Genomic DNA, 21,938 nt, shown 5'->3' on the forward strand with positions numbered 1-21,938 from the left:
TTTTTTATTATTTGTGCTTTTTGAGTTATTTAGCTTTTTATTCAGCAGCTCTGCAGTTTACAATTTCAGCATCTGGTAGCTAGGGTTCAAATTGCCCTAGCAACCATGCACTGATTTGAATAAGAGACTGGAGTATAAACAAGAGATGGCCTGAATAGAAAGTTGAATAATACAAAATAGTAGCAATAAGAATAATTTTCTAATTCAAGTAAAAATTCGAATGGGAAAAACCTGAATCAGTGAATTTGGGGTTAACAACCCGAAAACTCAAATTAATCAAGGTATACGTGGAAAAAATACAAATCACTTGAATTGAGTTTTTAAATGAAACCCACCGAAAACCCCAAACATCATGAAGGCTATTAACATCTTCAAATGGTTCAAGGGACCTCTGCCATTGACTCCTACATGATATTGACAGGTTTTAGCTGGTGTATTTTCAGATTTGAGCTACTTCCAGCTATAATAAATCTAAAATAAAATTGAGTTGTTTTTTTTTAATCCAAAAATTTAAGTTTTGACTGAAAAATACACTCGACCTTTAATAAATAACCCCTAAATGTGTACTCTTACAGAGCATTTGTTTTTTTTTTGATGGGGTCAGTGACCCCAATTCGAAAGCAAGAAAGAGAAGAAGGCAAGTAATTAAAAAAAACTATAAAAAAGAAAAAGTGAAGGTCTGGTGAAAAGTTGCTTAGAATTAGCCATTCTATAACACACTGAAAGGTAAAGAATCCCTTTGAACAACTGTAGCTTTATCATTATACTGGGACAAATTTGTCGCAGTATTTCTTTTCTTTCGTTTTTGACGTTTATTTTTGTCTGGGTTATTATTACATTCCATTGTGCAAACATGCAAGCAAACAAGACCAACATAAACAGTTTGATTTAAATGCAGTCAAAATAAATTTTTATTTACAAAAAAAAAACCTAAATATTTTCTGAAAGAATAACTTTAGGAAAAGAAGCATTTATTGTCAGTAATCATTTGTGGAACAGCAGTCAGTTGTAGATTTCTGCAAAGAGAATACAATACTGTAAAAGTGAAGAGTATGTCCAACCTTCACCCTGAAGCAGGTATACTGTACTTATATAATGCTAAGCGTACATAAATATGTCTGGAGATAAGTAAAAAAAAAAAAAACATTAAAGACTGAGTGCATTTGATTTCACTTTGTTCTATAGACGGCAACAGTAACTTCTGTCATTATTTTGCAACATTGTTTCTTAAATATTTGCTTTATTTTTCCCACAAAATCTCTTCAGATGCCCAAAAAATGTGGAAAAGCAGAAAGATTCAAAAATATTTAGAAAATACAAATAGAGACTTTATCTTTACATACTGCATTCAGAACACTGAAAATATAATATCTTAGATTTGATTACCATTTCATAAATATCTCATAGGGAAAGGTCCAATGCAAGAGGCAATACAAAAATACAAGATTGCTAAGTCCTACAACGTCAACCATAGAGAATTAAACAGCAATTCCACTTTGCAGCTACACATTCATATCCTCATCAGAACTTTCCTCTTCTGCTACTTCTTCAAGAGGCTCCGGGCTGACATTACCTTCACATGGAGGTTGGCTGCCCCACTGAAAAACACAGAAAGCTTGACTGTGAATACAATCAATGTCACTGTATACTATGGTGAATGGAGAAAAAACATGGAAGGAAAGAAAGAAATCAAAGCAATCTATAGAAAAACAAAGATGGAAGCAGCAGTTCCTCATCATTAAGCCAATGGAGCCAATATAATAACAGGGGAAACGTTTTCTCCATTTCTAGTTACCCACTGCAGCAAACAAGCAGGATTTGAACAGTTAAGTTGAAAAAAAGACTATGAAGTTCAACCCCTCCAAATGATCCCCAGTGCACATACATACATACATACAATCATACCAACATATCTATACACTCACATAAATTATATATAGTGAATAAAGTACCCCCTCTTGTAAATTATAAGGATATTATAAGTTACCGAGGAGTTTCATGACCATATAAAAACACAAGGTCGAAGGCCGAGGAACAGGATGTACTTTATTTATTATAATACACAAGTTTCAGTGAGTCATGTGACAGAAATTGCATCACTACTCACCGTTTATAAGGATATAATTTATAAGATATTCCTGGCTTTTGTGTATTATATAATGATATCTATACCAATTGTAGATTTTAGTATCACAATAGCACTATGATATTATGCTTTTCAAAAACTTCCTCCAAGCCACTCTTAAAGGCATTAATAGAATCTGCAATTACAGCCCTGCCACAAAGAGCCAATTATACTTTCAGAGAAGCCTGGGGAAATACATAAAATAAATACACATTGATATTTTAATATTTCCATTAGCAGTCACTTCCTACTCCAGATTGCAGTCCTCTCCTTTAATGAAAAGGCCAGGGGTATGTTTTCTTACATGTCGGCCATGTTGTTTCAGTATGCCAGGGATCCCCTGTACCTATTAAAGGTGGGTTCATGTGCAGTAAAGAAGAGGACAGTTCTGTACTATGAATGCAGGAGATGTCTAAGACGCCAGACCAATATAGCAGCATGAGGATCACAGGAAAACAAACCCAGTGCTGCAAAAATATGTTGTTGTTTTTTTAAATACAGTCTACTAACTAGAGTTTAGTACACAAGCTCCCCAGTGGTGTTGCAACAAGTCGCTGGCCCCTGCCCCTAAGCAACCTACCTGGCCTGCTCACATGCAACCAAGGATCGTTTGCTGGAGCTGCACAAATTTTCAGTGGTTATAGAGGAAGCAGACCTGCTTGGGAATGCAAATCTGTTTTACCATGCTAATAACAAAACCTTTTGTGCTCTATCAGCTTTCATAGTTATATACCAGATTTGTGACGGGGTGCATAAGCATCCCATATTGTATTATGTATTTCCTTTCCCAGTGATACACAGAGGTACGTGTACATGTCAGGAGTTGATAAACTGCAAACCCAGAGAGTTGGGCCACAGTGCACTTTAAAGGGGACCTGTCCCCCCAAGAAATTACACTATATTTGCTATTTAAATTTTGTTTCCTTCAGTCTTGGAATCATAGTAAGCAGGCAGGTGCCATTTTGTGGACAAGGCAAGTTGTGTATCACCCCAAAATCTTGTGTATGCGCCAGAATAGGGGACCTAATGCCCATGCATGGTACCCTGCACAATTATAAAGTGTGAGGAGGGAAGGGGAATGTAAGGAGGGCAGTGACATCTAGGAAGTACTGAATGGAAAGAGAAAGTAAGTGACTGCCCTGCCTCTATGCCTGAAGCATAGAGGAGGGGCAGGCAATATATGATACCCTTTTATAAAAGGTATGGAAGTTTAAAAATAAATAAATAAAGAATTTGGGTTTCATGTTTCATTTGCAATGACCTTCTTTTTACGTCTGGGTGAGTTGAAAAAAAGAAGATAAGTAATTCTTACTTTTGAATCTGATGTAGCAGCTTTTGCAGTACAGCTCGCCGTTACGGATTCGGACTTCAGCTCCAGATGTGGAGCCTCCGAGGTCGGTCTCACATGCAACGCACTGTATAGAAACACCAGAAGATTACTGTAGCACATCATTTAGATCAGGAAACAACGATGACCCTGCTGATCTACAACTGCCCCCAGTCACTTATCACAGGGTGCTGTGAGTTGTAGCACAACAGCAGATGAGTAGCAACAGGTCAGGCATGCCAATTACAAAGCCTAGAATGAATCAAAATTGCTAAAGCCAATCAACTGCAGAGACTTAGGAAAGGTAGCGCAGCCAGACTGAGCAGATTATGCCATTAATTTATACAAATGAATAAGCAAATGTGATTAATGAGTTAGTAAAAGCCAGCACCTGCAGACAATGCACAATAAAGAGAATTATTTGCCACCAAGTGTACAGTGGAAGACAGACAAATCCATGTATGAGATCCAAATAGGATCCAACCTAGACTGATAAGCAGGAGTGAAAATTGTAATGTATTATTACAACATCTATTGATAGAGACCTCAAACATTACTACTGTCTCAACATGATGGCTGCACAGTAGGAACATTAGGAGTCTTTATTAAAGACAACCCCACTTTCTTAACAATACTTTTTACTGCACAATAACCTTTATAAACCATTCAAACTACTAATTAATCTGCCTCTTTAGTATGTAAATTTTTTTTGTTTTTTTTTACATAGGTAGCATTTTTTCAACTTGTTTTGCCCCATATACATATTCACATAAACATTATCAGCTTCAAGCTATGGGAAGCATACACTATTAGGGAAAAGATATTTCACACTTACCTACTGATAAATGTTTCACTATTGTATTATTAAATGCAGCGTTGGATCACAACTCAAGTGACCAGTCCCTTTTCTACCACTACTTAACAGTCAATATAAGGCATATTTGTCTTATTATACAGAACTTTATAGTACTGCCAAAAATGTTGGCACTTATCACTAAGTATATTGCTATTGAACTAAAAAAGTTCTCATCATTTGTGAGCCATAAATGAATTTTTAACTTCTAACCACTGGCAAGTCCCTTAAGATATGAGCCTTCCAGATGGATGCCTACACTTGGCAGCTCAAGACACTATACAGCATTAACAAGCAGAAAGGGAATTTTCTAAAAGCATGCAGTCATTTAACTGGAGGAGGGAAACACATACATTTTAAGGTTGCACAAATATAAAAAGGAAATTATAACTAATTGTTATATGGTTAGGGCAAAATTATTTTATTATTGTAGAATGAACACAGTAAAAACATACACTAGGCTTGTTTCATGGAAGCATGTCTGAAGCATGAGAGATTAGTATTGCGACCCACAACCAGCGCCGAACATTAAGTATTCTGCGGATTTATGTACACGCCTCACCTTAAAACACTGCAAATGAAAACAAAGACCAAGAGATTCGATGATCATGGCTGCTCCTTTGCCCAGACTGTTATTACAGTAAGAGCACAATTTCTTCCCACTCACTGACCTAGATATAGAATGGAAACATGACTGCCGCATTCCAGGTCTCAGACTTCAAAGAAAGGCTCAATGTGTCAGCAAAGGATTAATAAAACCCATCAATCCTTGTGATCACCCATCAAGTGGATGGGGGGGGAAATATGAGATATCATCTGAGACTTTGGTGAGATAGTTTGCTGCTCATTGTACCAATATGAAACTGAACTGCACTTTTTTTAAACTTGGGTTTATAAACTGCAAATTGAATTAAAAAGCAAACATGTTAATGCATGGTGCACTTTTTTGGGCTTTTCCCACTTTCCAACATGAAACTGAATTTTTTGTTCAGTAAGCAATCTCTGCATATTCTTCTGAGTTCCAGGGACCTGCATATAGAATCTTGCGTACACAAGCAGTGAATATCAGTAAACACCGTTACAATCAAGTTACTAGAGGACTACAAGTGGATTTACTTACTTATTGCGTTGCTGGTTGGATATTTGGGATGATGGCTGTGTCTGAGGCAGAGTAGAGGAAGTTTGGGAAAGGGAGCCAGCAGAAGACTGTGGCAAACTATTGGATGAGTTGCGCGAGAAAGTACGATTAGATGTGGAAACAACCTGAGATGGTCGACTGAAGTCTTGACTGGATGACAATGAGTTATAAGATGAGGACTGATTTGTCCAAGGAGACACTCTTTGCAAACCTGAGGTGGAGTCAAGATTATCTAATGATTCCCCTCTGGAATGAGAGATAAAATGATATTGCATTTTTATATTGTATATGAATTGTGCATTGCTAGAACAGATTTTGAGTATAGACAAACAGAAGTAGAGTTGAGTAATCTATTAGTTTGTGGCGAGATGGCTCAATTATTAAGAGATCTAAAGAAAGCCAGGCACACACACTATTTTATGGTCTAAAGATAAATGCAAACAAACATTTCTCACAAAAAGGGCATATTTTTCTACTGTGGATTTCAATGGCATCTGCGAGGAACATTTAATACTACATTATCATAGCATATTTTAGGTTGATAAAAGACATAATGCACAACAAACAGTTTTTTTGTTCTGTTAAGTTAAAATCATGGTCTACCTTCTCATATAGTTAGGAAGGGATGATGTATCCTTTGTCATACTAGAACTGCGTTGCCTAATCCAGCTGTTGTCATTATGGAGCGATGCCCTTTTTCTCATTTCCTGAATGATCCGCTGCCTGTCCACTTCTGCTGAACCATGCCCTTGTTCCTTGTATGGTCTCAGCTGCGGATTTCCTGTGCTCTCATTAGTGCCCGAATCAGTGTGATCTCCTATAATACAAAATATACCTTTTAACACCTGCCTTGTTCAAAGCTAAAACAGACTTATAGTTTAATAAGAAAAACAATTAATTGGGAGCAAAAGATGATCGATGCAAAGAAAGATTTCTGGTCAATGTGCATGCAAATTCACTAATTCATAAATTTTAGTAGAGCGGTTACCTCATGACCTGACCAAAACCCAGTATTCTTGTTATTCAGAAAACTGTATAGTGTGACTTCTGCTATGCCAACTCATGTGCATGTTTTATGTTAAATTCTCACTCAAAGGTTCTCTTAACTGCTTCTGTTGGGTGTAAGAGTTGTAGTTGTGGCCACATAATCCTAAAGGTAGCCAAATATCTTGCGACTTCCTGCACTATTTGATTCACACTGACAGATAGCATGAGGGGCCATACACAGTAAGGATACCTCTCTATTGTTCCAACTGTATGGGTACACTACCTGAAGGATCAGCAGGAAGTGAAAAGAAGCAACAAATCCTCTTTACTTCCTCATCTGCTATTGTACCTGCACTGGCCGACATGGTGCATTGGCTGATAACATTTTCAAACTAGCCCAATTTCCAAACCAACAGATATCCATAGAACATCGGGATCAGCAAGCCACCATATTTGTACCAAAAAATTGTACAATGCTTGATTTTTTTCGTAAGTGAATGGCCAGCAAAAGAGCTTGCAGAGTTATTTGTACCAATATCAGCTGGATTTGTTCATTTATTAAAATTTAGAAGAGTTTTAGGGGGAAATATAACACGAGCCAAGAACTTTTAAATGTTCACTATCCAATTCCATCAAGTTTTGCTGGAAATATTAACTCAGCAGAATATGTCTTCAAACCAAATGTGTCTGGCTAGGTCTGCCTGCAAGCTACAATAGAAAAGGTTAAAAATGATTTGAACAGTTTAGCAGCAGAAATCTTGTCAGCGCATCACGACAAGCTGATCAGCAGAAAGATAGAGGGAAATTACTCTCGAGACTAATTTTACAAATGTGTCAAAGCTGGAAATTAATAAAAATGCAGCACTAACAGTGTACGCATTTTTATTTGCGGATTAAAGTGATCAAGGGGTGCAAAAATCAATGCAAGGCGACACAGTTTGACCACAAGATTGGTCAGATTTCACTTTTCTCTTTAATGATTTCTGTGTAATTTGGGGACATTAAGAGACTTTCTCCCACCTCTGTACAGCTCAGGATATTTCATCTGATTAAATATTTGCTTTCGCTTGGTCTCCAATTCTGATGGCACACTGCTTTGAGATAGCTTCATGTTTTTTCTTTTTTGCTCATCTTCAATCAGCCAATGGGCTAAGCCATATCGTGGCCTCCCAGATATTCCTATTTAATGTTTTGAGTTCATTATTGATTTGGGAGGCAACCATGTGAATTTTTTTTCTCATATGTAAAATAGCTTCATTATAAAAAGAATAGTAAGACTGCTCTCACTTTGGGCAATTTTTTTATGTACATCAAATGCACTGGTGTATAAGAATCTTCATTTACTTACACAGCAGTTGATAACGCCACCTGTCAGTAGATATGCCACTGGTCATGTGAAAAAAATCCAATGCCTACATACAGTATAGTTAATGCTCCAATACCAGAGCCAGGATGCAATACGTTCAGTAACCAAGATATCAGTAACTTTATTTGGTACCTACAAAGCCAAATATGAATGATGTGAAAATGATTCACTGAAAATGTTCTGCTTGGGAAGCTTTAGCACTTTATGGCTTGTGCATAATAGTTTTCTCAGAAGCTCTGCACAAAATTGAACAAACAATCCAGTTATAATGGTAAATTAGCACCTTAATAATAAATTGTTTGGGTACCAGTGGGCAATAGCAGTGGGAAATTCACTGTGCTTCAAATATCACTTGTACGGGACATCATAAAATTGATATGTGTTCTGCTTCAGACATAAAAATATTTGCTGCTCTGTATATTTTTATAGGGTGTAATAAAAATGAATGGGAAAGTCCTGTAGGGGAAAACATGATCTTATTATCAAAAAAAATATGAATCAAATGGTGAAATAAGAGAGGAGTAGAATGCTTACCATCGTCTGGGGTACGAGAATCATTTGATTTTAAAACATTATTCCTAAATAAAAAAAAAAATTATATCAGCATCCTCCTCATAAATCAGAGAGAAAATTAATAACCTGAAATATAATATTTGCAGCAAGAACAAATGCCATAGTATTAAAAAAAACTATGTTAATCCATACATAAAATGTGTCAATCCTATCTATGCAGGAAGTTTCTATAGTCAGATGACTGATGACACTGCTCTCCATACCTGGTCAACCCTTTCTTGTGAAGGGACACAGTGGATTCAGCACAGCCCAATTCCAAGTTATCTTAAAAGCCCCCTTGTACTATCATGTTGGAAATCAAAACACTGACCTAATATAACACATCTGAAATCAGTGCTTTCCCAGATGTTAAATATATGTGAAGATAGTTCGTTTTTTTGCTAGGGATGCCCTGAATCCATAACTGCTCACAGAGAATTTAGTTACATAAACAACCAAATCAAATGTACATATATGCATACCACTTGCAAAATATTGTAGTGGCTGGTTAAATATTATAGTCTATAGTGGTCCTCATAAATGGCAACAAGCTGTAATATTCCCCATTTTTGTATTATTTTATTTTTACTAACATTTTCCTACCAATAAATCAGACAGAAGAAAGAGTAAGAGTAATTGAAGACATTTTAATGTTAATCACTGATTTTTATTTTGTTTGAGAAACAAACATTACACTAACCACTTATGGAAACCAGAACAACATATTACAGTATCTTGGGGGCGTAAGTTCTGCTCTGCCCGAGACAATACTCGGTGCCAAAAAATCATATTTGAAAGAGAAAAAAAACTAACATGCCACCCTTGCCCATGATGCATCATTTAAATCTTTCTTTTGGCAAAGATTAATAGATTAATCATAGGATTGGGTAGCACTATATAAAACCGCCAATTTGCACTACATTTTTGACTTTTTATAAAACTCAGTACAGGTATGGGACCTGTTACCCAGAACGCTCGGGACCTAGGGTTTTCGGGTTAGAGATCTTTCTGTAATTTGGCTCTTCATACCTTAAAGAGATAGGTATGCTATCTATAATTTTGCCATAAAAGTATTTACAGATGCTTTTACATAACCCATCTGATCCCCCATGTTCCTCTCTGAGGGTGCTGCCACATTTGAGTTCAGCAGCATTAGAAACTCTAACTGACTTGTTGAGAAGGGACAGTCGGGTTGGCAGAACAGTCAGGTTCAGTAATTTCAAGTAACATTATTTACCAGAAGTCTACCACCAAATCATGAAATGTTTAAAAAACCCAATAGGATGGCTTAGCTTTCAGTGAGGATTGCTTATATCTTAGTTAGGATCACGTACAAGGTACTGTTTTATTACAGAGAAAAAGGAAATCATTTTAAAAATTTTAATTATTTGGATAAAATGGAGTCTATGGGAGGCAGCCTTTCAGTAATTCAGAGTATTCTGGATAGCGGGTTTCTGGATAATGGATCCCACAACTGTACATATTGTGGTAAGATCACCACTAGGATACCTGGGAAAGTCCAGGACGGAGCTTATTTATGCCCCAGGTGGTTCCGGGACTGTTAATCCAGCCCGGGTTTTTGTGTTATTCATCTCAGGTGAATAATTAAAAAGGCACCTCAAGCCAGAGTGGGAGAGCTGCAGTCTGAGAAAGAAAGACACAGGGAAGCGGTCTGTGGGAGCACAGAGAGATTTTGGAATCTCTACAAGGTTGGAACTTTGTTTGTATTTCCTTTTCATTTGGTTTGAGGAGACAGGCAGTAGGCCTACTCCTGGTTAGTTAGGAGAACAGACCTGTATTAGTTAGAAGCCCATTAAGTGGCAAGGATTTTATTTTGAATTGTTTGTTTTGATTATTCTGCTGCATGTGATAATAAACTGCCAAAAAGAGACTATACTCTCAAGAGTTGTGCTTGTACCATGGGCTGTGCTATCCCCAGGAAACTGATCCCAGCTACCTAAACCCTTACAATATTTATTGAGGACATGATGTCCATGGACTACCTAGTATCTTTCTCTGACCTTTGTCTCTGCTCCTCTTCTTCCTGGAATTTTTTACGCAGTCTTTCTTCTTCCACAGCTCTTTGAAGATGTATTTCTTCTTCCTTTTTCTTTCTTTCCTCCTCTTGACGTTTTCTTTCATTTTCCTCTGTCTGACGACGCCGGTTTTCCTCCTCTGCCTGGTGACGCAGATTTTCTTCTTCCAACTGACGTTGTCTTTGTTCCTCTACCTCTTGATGATGTTGAGCTTCCAAATATTTCAACCTTTCTTCTTCTGCTCTTTTCCATTGTCTCTCACTTTCTAGTTCCTCCTCTGATCGTCGTTCTTTCTGTCTGTCGTCCTCTTCACTGCTCTGCATATCATCAGATACCTCAGAGCCAAATGTTTTCCAGTATGATGACGGTGATGTTCTGGACATGCTAGAGTGGGTCTGTTCCTGTATTAAAAAATAAAAGAAACACATACCTTATTTTATCTAAGTTCTCTATTATGGGTTTTAAATAGCAACTGCACAACTCCCAGGGTGCTAGGATTCCATAGAGCAAAATTTAAAACACTCACAACTAAATAAATTGTTGGATTTTGGTATACAATGCCTGATGAGTGTTGGAAAAACTTTTTGTATGGAAAAGTGAACATGGATGTATCCCTTTAAAGAAACTACATTACACCAGTAATTTGGAAATAGTATGTTCTACAGAAAAATTCAAATCACTGCTGGCCTTTAAGATATATTTATGTATGCTTTCTCTTGTTTGATATATTACTTGGAATCTAAATTGGCCAATGACTAAACTAAACAAGTCTTCCTAAGCTAAGAGCATAGAATGAGCAGGCAAGCCAAAAAAATGGTTAATAAGCTGGGTGCAAATAATGTTGCAAAGAGTATAACTAACTTGCTGAATTTGCTGAAATCTCTCCTTTTCTGCTTCCTGTTGAGCACGTTCCCACTCCTGTCTCAGTTTTTCTTGCTCACGTTTGTACTTTTCCTGGTGGTGCGAAAAAATATTTTCTCAGTACATCAAAAAAATATGACAGTAATAGATGAATTTTCCCATTCTCATATTGATTTTTATAAAATCAAGAAATCCATTTCACCAGTGTATCCGTGTATCTGAGGTACGATAGTGTTAATAGAAAGTAGAAATTTGTATTGGAGACCAGTCAGGTAAGCAATACTGGTAGCAAACAGGTGGTTTATTAGCCTTGCTTGGATGTGTTGCTCCAGGCTGTCACTGTCTTCTCCCTAAAAACTTGTACACTAAGTTAAGCAGACTGTAATGGGCGGGGCATTTAAAAGTGGATTTAGATTGCCAAAGTGGGTTTAGCTTCTCTCCACAGCATTGCACGCACCTTATACTCTATTTTCATGGCCCATACACACAAAAACATCTGCTGCTGTGTATGGCATTGTGAAGCGCATTTGCAGTTCTTGGTACCTTTATAATATTGTTGTACATAGTGACAAGCTATTGGAAGCAGGGTACTTAATATACCCACATCAATCCCAGCAAGGTGCTCTGTTATATACAGTAGGAACTTTAGCTACCAAGGGCTGCCGTATAGGTACTGGTACAGAAGCCCAGCGAAAAAAATACTCATGTTATTTTGGCCCATGCAAGAAACTCTTTCACTTAAGTAACTAAAGATAAAATACAAAGTCTTCTAAGCTTCACTGGTTTCTACCTGCAGAATTTGTTCTTGTTCCTGAAGCCACTTTTCCTGACGTTTTCGTTCATCTTCTGGATCCCAAGACCGGTGTGTTGAAACATTAATTGAAGGAACTGGCATCTGGTATGAAAAAATAATATTAACAAAAAAAAAAAAGGACATTCTGATTGTTAGTTTTACTGCTCCTTGACTATGCCTGAAATGTTATGCGTGTTTTTAGCAGTAATGTTGCAGGCAGATAAACACAATCCAATAGTGCTATTTCTACAAGGAATCCAATAGTGCTATTTCTATAAGGAGTAGAGAGAAGTTACTTACATCAAGTAATGAAGAATCCGAACTTCCTGTTAGTTGGTCGAAAACAAAAGAAAACAATATCATGACAAGGAAAGGACAATTCTCAAACACAACACTTACAGAATATAAAATGGATTGACGTGACTGATATATAATCTCTGTAATGTCCTGTGGAATATATGATCTTGTGTGTTCTAATGCAGTTCTGAACAAGCGAAGATGTGAAAGTTTAAAAATAGTTTGAAGAATAAATATAAACCTACTGTCTATACATCTAGACAGTAACTGAACCCTTCCACCCAGGAGAGGTTTGTGTTTGTGATGGTATCCACAAAACAAATGGTACTGAAATACTCTAGAGAAGCCATGAAACTATATAGTGACTAAAGCATCCCCTATTGTAACATATAAGGATATTAAAATTACTGAGGAGTTCCATGGCCACATACAAGCACAAGGTCGAAGGAACTTGTATACCTAGTATAATACACAGGTTTCAGTGAGTCATGTGACAGAAATTACATCACTAAGCACCAATTATAACTGGTGACATCACTAAACACCATTTATAAGGATATTTACAGGATATGCATGTCTTGTGTATTATAATACAAATAAATAACATTTCACAACACAGGCAAAAGCTATGTGATACTATAAAATGTTTATAGCCACAAGGGTTGGTTTAATATACTGGCAAATATGAATGCAGAGCATCTATTTGTTTATAACAATATAAGATCAAAAGAAAATAAGTATATAACTTCAGGGTGGTGGCAGATGGGGAGATTAGTCGCCCAGCAACAAATCTCTTCTGCGGGTGACTAATCTCCCCCTACTGGCTAAAATATGAATCGTTTGTGGGATCGATTCACATATCCGAAGTCGCCCGGAGTTGCCTCAAAAAGTTGTAGCCGGCGGGAAGGCAGTACAGGGAGATTAGTCGCCCGCAGAAGAGGAGATTTGTCGCTGGGCGACTAATCTTCCTGTCTGCCACCACCCTAAAAAAGTTCTCAGAAACAGACATGTCTTACATCTTCTTTACTCTTAGTGTAACAGAATATGTTCAACATATACACTATTTAGAGAATAAAAATCAGAAGAATCTAAGTGGAATACAGCTCCCATCAGCCTCAGAAAGCCGCTGGATTGCAAGTAGACTTGCAGTAGAAAAGCAGCTGTACAGGTCAGGCTTCAGGTTGGACACACCTGATCAAAGTGCAAGAATACAACAAAAGCATGCATGTTACAGACAACACACACAATGATAGATAGCAAACAAAGACATACAGATTAGGAAGCATGCAATGAAAGGCAAGCACAACAGAAAAAGCCATACAAACAGCATTCCCCTGCATATTTGGCCAATTTGCGAAGGACATACATGATAGATTTTTTATAGCGAGTTTAAACATGGGATTTAAACATCTAGAAATGACGTAAAACTTTAATGCTCAGTTTGGATAATATGCAGAAAGCTATAAACAATGCCTAATATGGTGTTCCCTTGTAGGAACTGAAAATAACTTGAATCTATTATGTCACAATAAAACAGACGCATTTGCCGATTAGGGATTATAGATTTATAAATAATCCAACCACTAAACTCAGTTTAAAACTCCCAGTTCAAAGTTCCACTTCACCCAAGGCAGCTAGTGGGCACCATGAAGTCTCTTACAATGTAGAACAGAGAATTCTATTCACCCTGCGTCCCTTAGGCCAAGGTCACACTGGGTGTACAATCCTCAGAGACATATGATCAGCCTTTTGCATTTTCGGGCCAATATTCTCTCAGTGCAGCCTCACTCAATAAATGCTACCTGCTGATTGGTTGCTGCAAGTGACTACACCTGTAGCAAATATTGCACCTTTGTTTTTACATTACATAAACACAACAAAGGCAATGACACAGGATGTTTGAGCATTTTGCCGATCCTCACTGGCACATTTCCGGCATTTTAAGGTGATCCCTATTGAAATGAATGGAGGGGCAATTCTGAGCAATAAGCTATAAAATGCTGGGGTATAAACATTCAAAATTGCATCATTTGACACTGTCCCAACCAGTACACTACACAGCCCTATTTATGGGTACACCACATAAGCTACAAGTGACATATTTTAGCATACTGTAATACATACAGTAATGGAGTCCATGTACAGGCTGAGGTACAAATCCATGGGATGCATAGAGCGCTGTTCTGAATTGGCAGTTTATTAAAGGGGTACTGACGCGAAAATGAAAATTGAATATAAGCTTCATCACACTGAAATAAGAAACTTTCTAAATACAATCAATTAAATATTCTGCATTGTTTCTGAAATAATCAAGTTGATCTTCACTATCCCCCCCTCTCAGCATCTATTTCTCTTCATTCTGTCTTCTTGCAGACGTTTGGTGTCATACAGTTAGATCCAATATAACTTATGGGGGGAGGGGACTTCCTTTCCTAGCAGATGTTTTAGAGCTCACTCAAATAACCGATTACAGTAAAAACTAAATCTAACAAAATAACTGCATTTTGCACAAATCCTGCATGTAGAGAGACATGATGTCTGGTGATTTTAATAGAGTGAACTCTAATCTTCTAGGGGGCAAAAGAAGCCTCCCCTATAAGATATAATCGATCTAACTGTCAATGAATATATGACACCCAACTCCTGCATGAAGAGAGAATGAAAGAGGAAGTGAAGATAAACTTGATTATTTCAGAAACGGTACAGAATAATAGATTGTATTTAGAAAACTGCTGAAGCTTGTATTAAATTTTCATTTTCACGATAGTTACCCTTTCAGATATTCAGGAAGCAAACAGGACATGCTCCTTTCAATGTGATGCATCTTACTGCACCACGCCATTCTAGGTGTAATGTCCTGTTACTTTGTAATGGACACCTGTGTAGTCTTGCAATTGTGCTGTTATATGCTTTTTCTCAGACAGGGGTGTAGGTTATTTTTGAAGGCAAGATGTAGGTTTGAGAACACACAGCACCCATTACCACATAGGTAGACCCATGAACTGTAAGAAGAACCAGATGATCCTAAAGAAAGAACATATATGTTATTTTGCTTCCACCAGAAAGAGAAGTGGCTCAGAGCCCAACACCATTGTTAGTTGTGGTGAAAGATGCCTGGCAGACTAGTGATAGGGGAGGTAGAGGGTTTTCTTGTTACCTTGCTCAAAAAACTGCGACCTTCTTTTATAATTTTTCAATGAAATAGATTCAGATGCTAATTGAAAAACAAAACAGAACATCTACATCAAGTGACTTGCATTGCTGCTTTATTTAATGCTGTACATAGTGGGAGATAAGCAAAAGAGCAATGCTACAAATAAAATATTTAGCAATCAAATCAATGTTCCCTCACAACAGCAAATAGTAATTGCACACAGGAAATTAGGAAATTCTGTATGAAAATACATTATTTAGTAAAAATTCAGTCCCACATGCCTCTCACGTCACACAGTTGTTTGAAAGTGTGCCCAAAAGACAACTCCTACTCACATGGTGAAAGATAAATTAGAGGGAACACTGATCAAAATAACTGTTTAATAACATGCACACGGTACTCGGTTAGCAGGTCTGGCCAAACAACAAATCATGCTGTTTAACTGAAACATCATTGTTGCAAGCCACGTATGGTTGGTTTGCTTTGTGGAAATCCACAACATCCTTAATAATTAAAATTAGGGACTGCTATATAATGCTGAACAAAAAGGTTTTTTTCCATTTTTGTCCTTACCAGGAAAGAACCCATTTTTGTTCAAGAAGCAAAGTGTGAGTAATGCAGATGTGTTAGCTGCTTATGTTGCTAGTATATCTTGAATGGAGTTTCTGCAACTGGTGCCAAATGAACCACAACAGAAAAACACAGAAGTTGGACGGCAGAAGAGGTGAACAGGCCCACATAGTCTGCACAAACATGTCTCCATGAATAACAGTTAAAGCATCTTCTTATGTGTTCTATAAAGGCCTTTATCCTTATTCTGAGCATTTCCACTTGGTAATATTTTTATCACATAATATTTTTTCTGAAAGGATGACAGACAGGACAAGCATGCAAGTCTCCTATTGAACGATCTTGAGTGTTTTGATTACAGGGTCAACATACACTTGCATTCCACATGAGCCCATTAAATAGGAACTGCATTACAGATGCATTTTTGAAACTAAGTGAAATTAGGTCAATATTCAATTTACACTAGAACTGACACGTTTGGTGCTTCCAAGCAATTGTGGGAAGAGGACTGGTTATATAATTAGATCTTACTCCCGTGTACAATGAATTCCTCCTTATCTGTATTCCTGAGACACAGGCATCAAGGAACAGAAGGGGCTTGTTTAAACAGGAAGACTTAAAGTTTGGCTTTTCGTTATACTGCGCATGCGCAGCCGCACGAAGAAAGAGGAAAAAGGAACAGGATCGCTCAGTGGTGCTCACGGGTATAACCCCGGCCGGTGCTGTTTTCTGCTGATAGGAGCACCGGCCCCGGGTTTCAGGTAAGTCAATACAATCACTTGGGGGTGCCCAACATTTGGCACCCCCAAGTGCACAAAGCTTTTCCTTCTCCTTTAAACAAATACCGTTTGTTCCATGATTGTGGTGGTAGCAAGGATTAAACTATAACTATTACCCCTTTATAAGAAAACATTATTAAGAAACAAATGCTCTCCATCAGGTCTTTCGTATATTCAGAATAAATGAATACTACAAGACAGCAATCCTTAACATTTTAAGTTTGGACCCAGGATAATTATCTTAAAGGGATACTATCATGGGGAAAAAAAAAATTCAAAATGAATCAGTTAATAGTGCTGCTCCAGCAGAATTCTACACTGTAATCCATTTCTCAAAAAGAGCAAACAGATTTTTTTATATTAAATTTTGAAATCTGACATGTGGCTAGACATTTTATCAATTTCCCAGCTGCCCCAAGTCATGTGACTTGTGCTCTGATAAACTTCAATCACTTTTTACTGCTGTACTGCAAGTTGGAGTGATATCACCCCCCCCCCCAGCAGCCAAACAAAAGAACAATGGGAAGGTAACCAGATTGCAGCTCCCTAACACAAGATAACAGCTGCCTGGTAGATCTAAGAACAACACTCAATAGTAAAAACCCATGGCTCACTGAGACACATTCAGTTACATTGAGAAGGAAAAACAGCAGCCTGCCAGAAAGCATTTCTCTCCTAAAGTGCAGGCACAAGTCACATGACCAGGGGCAGCTGGGAAATTGACAAAATGTCTAGCCCCATGTCAGACTTCAAAATTGAATATAAAAAAAAAAATCTGTTTGCTCTTTTGAGAAATGGATTTCAGTGCAGAATTCTGCTGGAGTAGCACTATTAACTGATGCGTTTTGAAAAAACATGTTTTCCGATGACAGGATCCCTTTAAGTTAAAACCACAACTAAGGTGGTCACTGTAGTAACCTGCTTGTGGACATTTTGGTTAAGGGCATTCCTGCTGTTTTGCCATTGTCTTATGATTCATATTCCTGTTTCCCCTTCCTGTCTAAGCGAAGAGCAAGCCATGTTCTAATAAATGTACCAAAAATTCCTGTCTGTCTGCTTCACCTGGACTAACACAGCAGAATCATTTAACCCACTACTAGCCTAGCACTACTAGCCTACCACTTTATCATAGCCACCTGGTCTATCTTCAGCCTAGCAAGTAAAATAGTTCTTTCAGCCAATTAATATGGAAGAAATTTAACAGTTATTAAGGATGATATTTTTGGCCAACCCCAACCAAGATTTCATTTCATATTAATGGTCTGCCCCTTAATAGAATGCATTTTATTGAATTTTAAAAATACAATTTAACAATATAATTTGCTTTCACTTCGAGTGCTTTAAGTCATGTGACTTTAGCGTTTGGTTTAGAGTGGCCTAACTAAATCAGAATACAGTACTGTAAAAGGTTTTGTGATTCAGACAAATCCCAAACCAATTTGCAGATCCCGATAAAGATATCCCTATAAAGATATGCCTAGAACATAAAGGTGTAAGAAAGGCAAAAAACTGCCGGATATTAAAAATAAATTTCAAAATGTATATTGAGCAAATAATAAATACAGTGTTTTTCCACAAATGTATTGTGAATTTCTCCCTTAGCAGGGAGACTGCAGCATGAAGCACCAAACACTGCTATTGTTTTACCCTACTTCTAGTTGCCTCTGTACAATGTCACCAGAGAAGTCTCCAAAGTATCAGTTGGCTGCACTTTATATTCATGAGATATTTAAGTAAGGTAGCCGGGTAAAGGATTTCTGTCTCCAAGCAATAGCGGCATAAACAAGCCATGAAGCAAAACACAAATACACAGCAAAAGTGGTAATTTGAAGTTACCAACTAAAATGCAGTCAGTTCCAAAAACATTAATTGTGTCCCACCCTGTCTATAATTGATACCCTGCCCATTAGGCATATAGCCCTAGCATCTACCAACAGGCTCAAGTTACAAAATGCACTGCCTAATCTGGACTTTTGGTGTTTTATACTAGAGATACCTGTGCTACAAAAGCCAGTCCTCTGTTCGTCACTCCTGCACTGGAGGGAACATCTCTGACAGCATAAACAAATAGAATATAGGGTACCATGGGGAATCTCAAGATACACCAAAAGAATTTAAAATGTTGTGTAAAATAACAGGAATATTTATAAATGTAATGAAGAAGCGTTAGCGGATGTATTTCCTTTTATGCATGACACAAACACTAATTTATGGAGTGCTGCTGAACAAAAAGCAAAATACCAAAAAAAGACCAACTGCAAATTATCTCAGAATACCACTATCATCATACTAAAAGTCAATTTAAAGTTGAAGTACCCCCTTATAAAAATGCCCCTTATTTGCAATCCTACGACCAAACTGCATTTTTTAGAATATTGAACCACACAATAGATACATGGTTGCTTATGAAGTGGAACATCGATAGGTATAGTACAGGTGAATGCCCCTTATTTGCAATCCTACGACCAAACTGCATTTTTTAGAATATTGAACCACACAATAGATACATGGTTGCTTATGAAGTGGAACATCGATAGGTATAGTACAGGTGAATTTCTCTCTAAGTACTGCCTACAATTCCACCATTCAGCAGGAGGTAGGTGTTGGACAAGTTTGAGTTCATCAGTGGCTGCCTCAGAAACATGAGCAATTACAGCAAATTTATAGGGATAGAAACAAGCTAGTCATGCTGTCACAGTATCATCATTAATGTAATAAATAAAATAAGGAAACCAGTACAGTAACACGGCTAATGTACATGGCTGTATAAATACCTTTTTGTGGAGAATCCTGTAGTCCATTTAACAGATTTGTTGCCTTAAAGAGAGAAAAAATCGATTATATGGGTGCAATGCATCTCTCAATACAAATACATTGGCTACCTTCATGGTTTTATTAAAATAAGCCAATTTAACCTCACAGTGCCAATTAAAATCTCATTCTGGTAAACTTCTGAAACAACCAATCAGCTGCACAGTATATTTAGAATTTATTTCCTTGTTAAAGTCTTGGAACACACAACACCTTGAAAAATTCAGTTCCTAAAGTACCTTGCTTTGAGATAAAGCAAAGGTTTCAACATATTATTACATGTAACCCCTATCTGAAAAATTACAGTATTTGGATAGAAAATTGGAGAGTACTTACATTTCCAGAGTCAGGGATGTCTTTTTTCAGGGAGGTGCTTTGTGATCTGCTTGCATCAATCCATTTATTTTCAGGAGAACCTATAAGTTTTGGATCCATACTGGTCAGATTGAGGGTTTTATGGCTTTTGTATGGCAGGGAAGGTGGGTCTCTGCCCCAGTCTGATTGGTAAGTAATGAGTGCAGCAACAAACATCAAGTATGAAAGTTAATGAAAATACAAATATATGGGACGACACAAACAAAAAAGTGATGAAGCAAGCAGGAATGAGCAGAATAACAGAAAGTATTAGATTTTTGCAGAAAGACCACCTTCCCAGACATGCATTTAAACACATTAGTGAGTTATAGAGTCCCTTAGTCATGCAATGAGCTGTATTATTAGATACACAATAGCACAATGTCTCAGACTCACAATACATTAGTTCACACAGACTTACTGAGTGAAAGTGTGTGTGTGTGTATTTGTACATACAAAATGCATGTTCTGTTGCTTCTCCTTGGTCTGTTCTACGGTGTGAATTGTTATGCTTCTTATTCAATATATTTGTGTGCACAACAACAAATTGGCACACACATTATGTAATGGTATATTATGGATACAGGGAGCATTACAGGCAGGCTGCTGGCTGCAGACTTATCAACTCAAGCCAGTTGGGTTCACTTCCACACCATTACAAAACTGGTTTATTTGGGGAATCGTGTAGGCAGAATAAGAGATAAGTTGGGACAGGTAGGAGAGGACAGTGGAAGAGAAGGTTAGGAGACAAAAGTGGGTGGGCCAGCAAGAAGAAGAGATGTGATTGGTATGAACAGAGAGTAGACAAGTGCAGACAATGCAAAGGAGAAGTCTGCAAGCAGAAGAAGAAAAGGATAGGTAGAACAGGATGGGTCTCAGATTGGGTTAAGAAATGATGAGGTAGAAAATGCTGGTGGGCAGGACAGGCCAATAGTTAGGAGATGTAGAAAAGGTGGGTAGTTGGAGGCGGACATAGGGAGGTATGTATGTATTGTAAATATATATTTACTTATTCTGTAATGTTTGCATTTACGGTTTATGGGATAGAGAAAGGTCTTTTCCATGCTTACTTTGTTCTGTCTAATAAGGTTACAGACTATGATGCACGTGAGATGCTTCAAATCTCTTGCAACTTTTTTTTTTTTTAAATTTAACCTTTTTAAAAAATGTATGTTTGAAGCTTGCAGCATATGTTATGTTATATAAGAGCAGAAGAACAATGGGCAATTGTTTAATTGTGTAAGAGATGAATATAGGTGGGGAGCAACAGGTGCAATTCAAAATAAAATGAGGAGTGAGTATGTTTGTTAACAATGGCAAACTGATGGTGCATAGGTAAAATGTCTTCTATTTCAAACTTGCTTCATTCAGCACCTAAACAAATGCAAAACTTGAAACACCAGATGTGTTAGAGGTTTTATTATAAAGGCCATGCATACGAGTGCAATACACCACAGCCTTAGCACCTTTAGTAAACAATTCTATGGAAAAGTACACACAAAAAGCTTAGGCTTCATGATGTTACTCATAAAGTCCTGTTTTTCTAGTCATTATTATGTTTGAAGCGTTCACTGGTGTTATATATTTTTAATCAAGTGAAAGCCAATGCCTTTCTAATCTTTCTGCATTTTTAAAAATGAAATTCAATATCTCTGCAAAATGTTTATTTTTTAATTCAAGTCATCTGCAAACTGATTTGATCATTAAAGAGACTGATGGTGATGTTACAGAACCACAACCCCTACTACCATTATTGACCAGAAGATCTTTAGATGTAAAAACAATTGGCTGCACACTTTCTCTGCTGTCCCTATGTACTAAAAATATTATATTTTTAAGTATTTATAATATTTTTAAGTTATATTTTAAATCTATTTTACTAAATAGAAAATGTTTTGCCTAATAATGTGGTGTTCACATATATAAAAATGTTAT

General features: G+C 37.2%; 1 protein-coding gene across 23 annotated transcripts in view; it reads right to left on the bottom strand.

The window, feature by feature from the left end:
• Window positions 1-887: 887 nt before the first annotated feature.
• The window catches only part of lmo7.L (LIM domain 7 protein L homeolog), a 111,554-nt gene continuing 90,503 nt past the window's right edge, over window positions 888-21,938 (bottom strand). For 11 of the 23 annotated variants that reach the window (XM_041580789.1, XM_041580788.1, XM_041580790.1 and 8 more), the window contains 14 exons: window positions 19,986-20,146; window positions 19,613-19,655; window positions 15,493-15,549; window positions 12,339-12,364; window positions 12,036-12,140; window positions 11,246-11,338; window positions 10,370-10,785; window positions 8,331-8,374; window positions 7,451-7,609; window positions 6,047-6,260; window positions 5,426-5,689; window positions 4,868-4,976; window positions 3,438-3,540; window positions 888-1,598 (listed from right to left, as the gene is read on the bottom strand). In XM_041580789.1, the coding sequence (XP_041436723.1) occupies window positions 1,576-1,598; window positions 3,438-3,540; window positions 4,868-4,976; window positions 5,426-5,689; window positions 6,047-6,260; window positions 7,451-7,609; window positions 8,331-8,374; window positions 10,370-10,785; window positions 11,246-11,338; window positions 12,036-12,140; window positions 12,339-12,364; window positions 15,493-15,549; window positions 19,613-19,655; window positions 19,986-20,146 (1,817 nt within the window). In that variant the 3' untranslated portion in view covers window positions 888-1,575. Of the gene's footprint in view, window positions 1,599-3,437; window positions 3,541-4,867; window positions 4,977-5,425; window positions 5,690-6,046; window positions 6,261-7,450; window positions 7,610-8,330; window positions 8,375-10,369; window positions 10,786-11,245; window positions 11,339-12,035; window positions 12,141-12,338; window positions 12,365-15,317; window positions 15,360-15,492; window positions 15,550-19,612; window positions 19,656-19,985; window positions 20,147-21,938 lie in introns of all 23 variants that reach the window. The other 12 variants (XM_041580805.1, XM_041580793.1, XM_018244700.2 and 9 more) reach the window with 9 other exon arrangements.

The sequence above is a fragment of the Xenopus laevis genome, chromosome 2L (assembly GCF_017654675.1).
Source record: "Xenopus laevis strain J_2021 chromosome 2L, Xenopus_laevis_v10.1, whole genome shotgun sequence".
NCBI lineage: Eukaryota > Metazoa > Chordata > Amphibia > Anura > Pipidae > Xenopus > Xenopus laevis.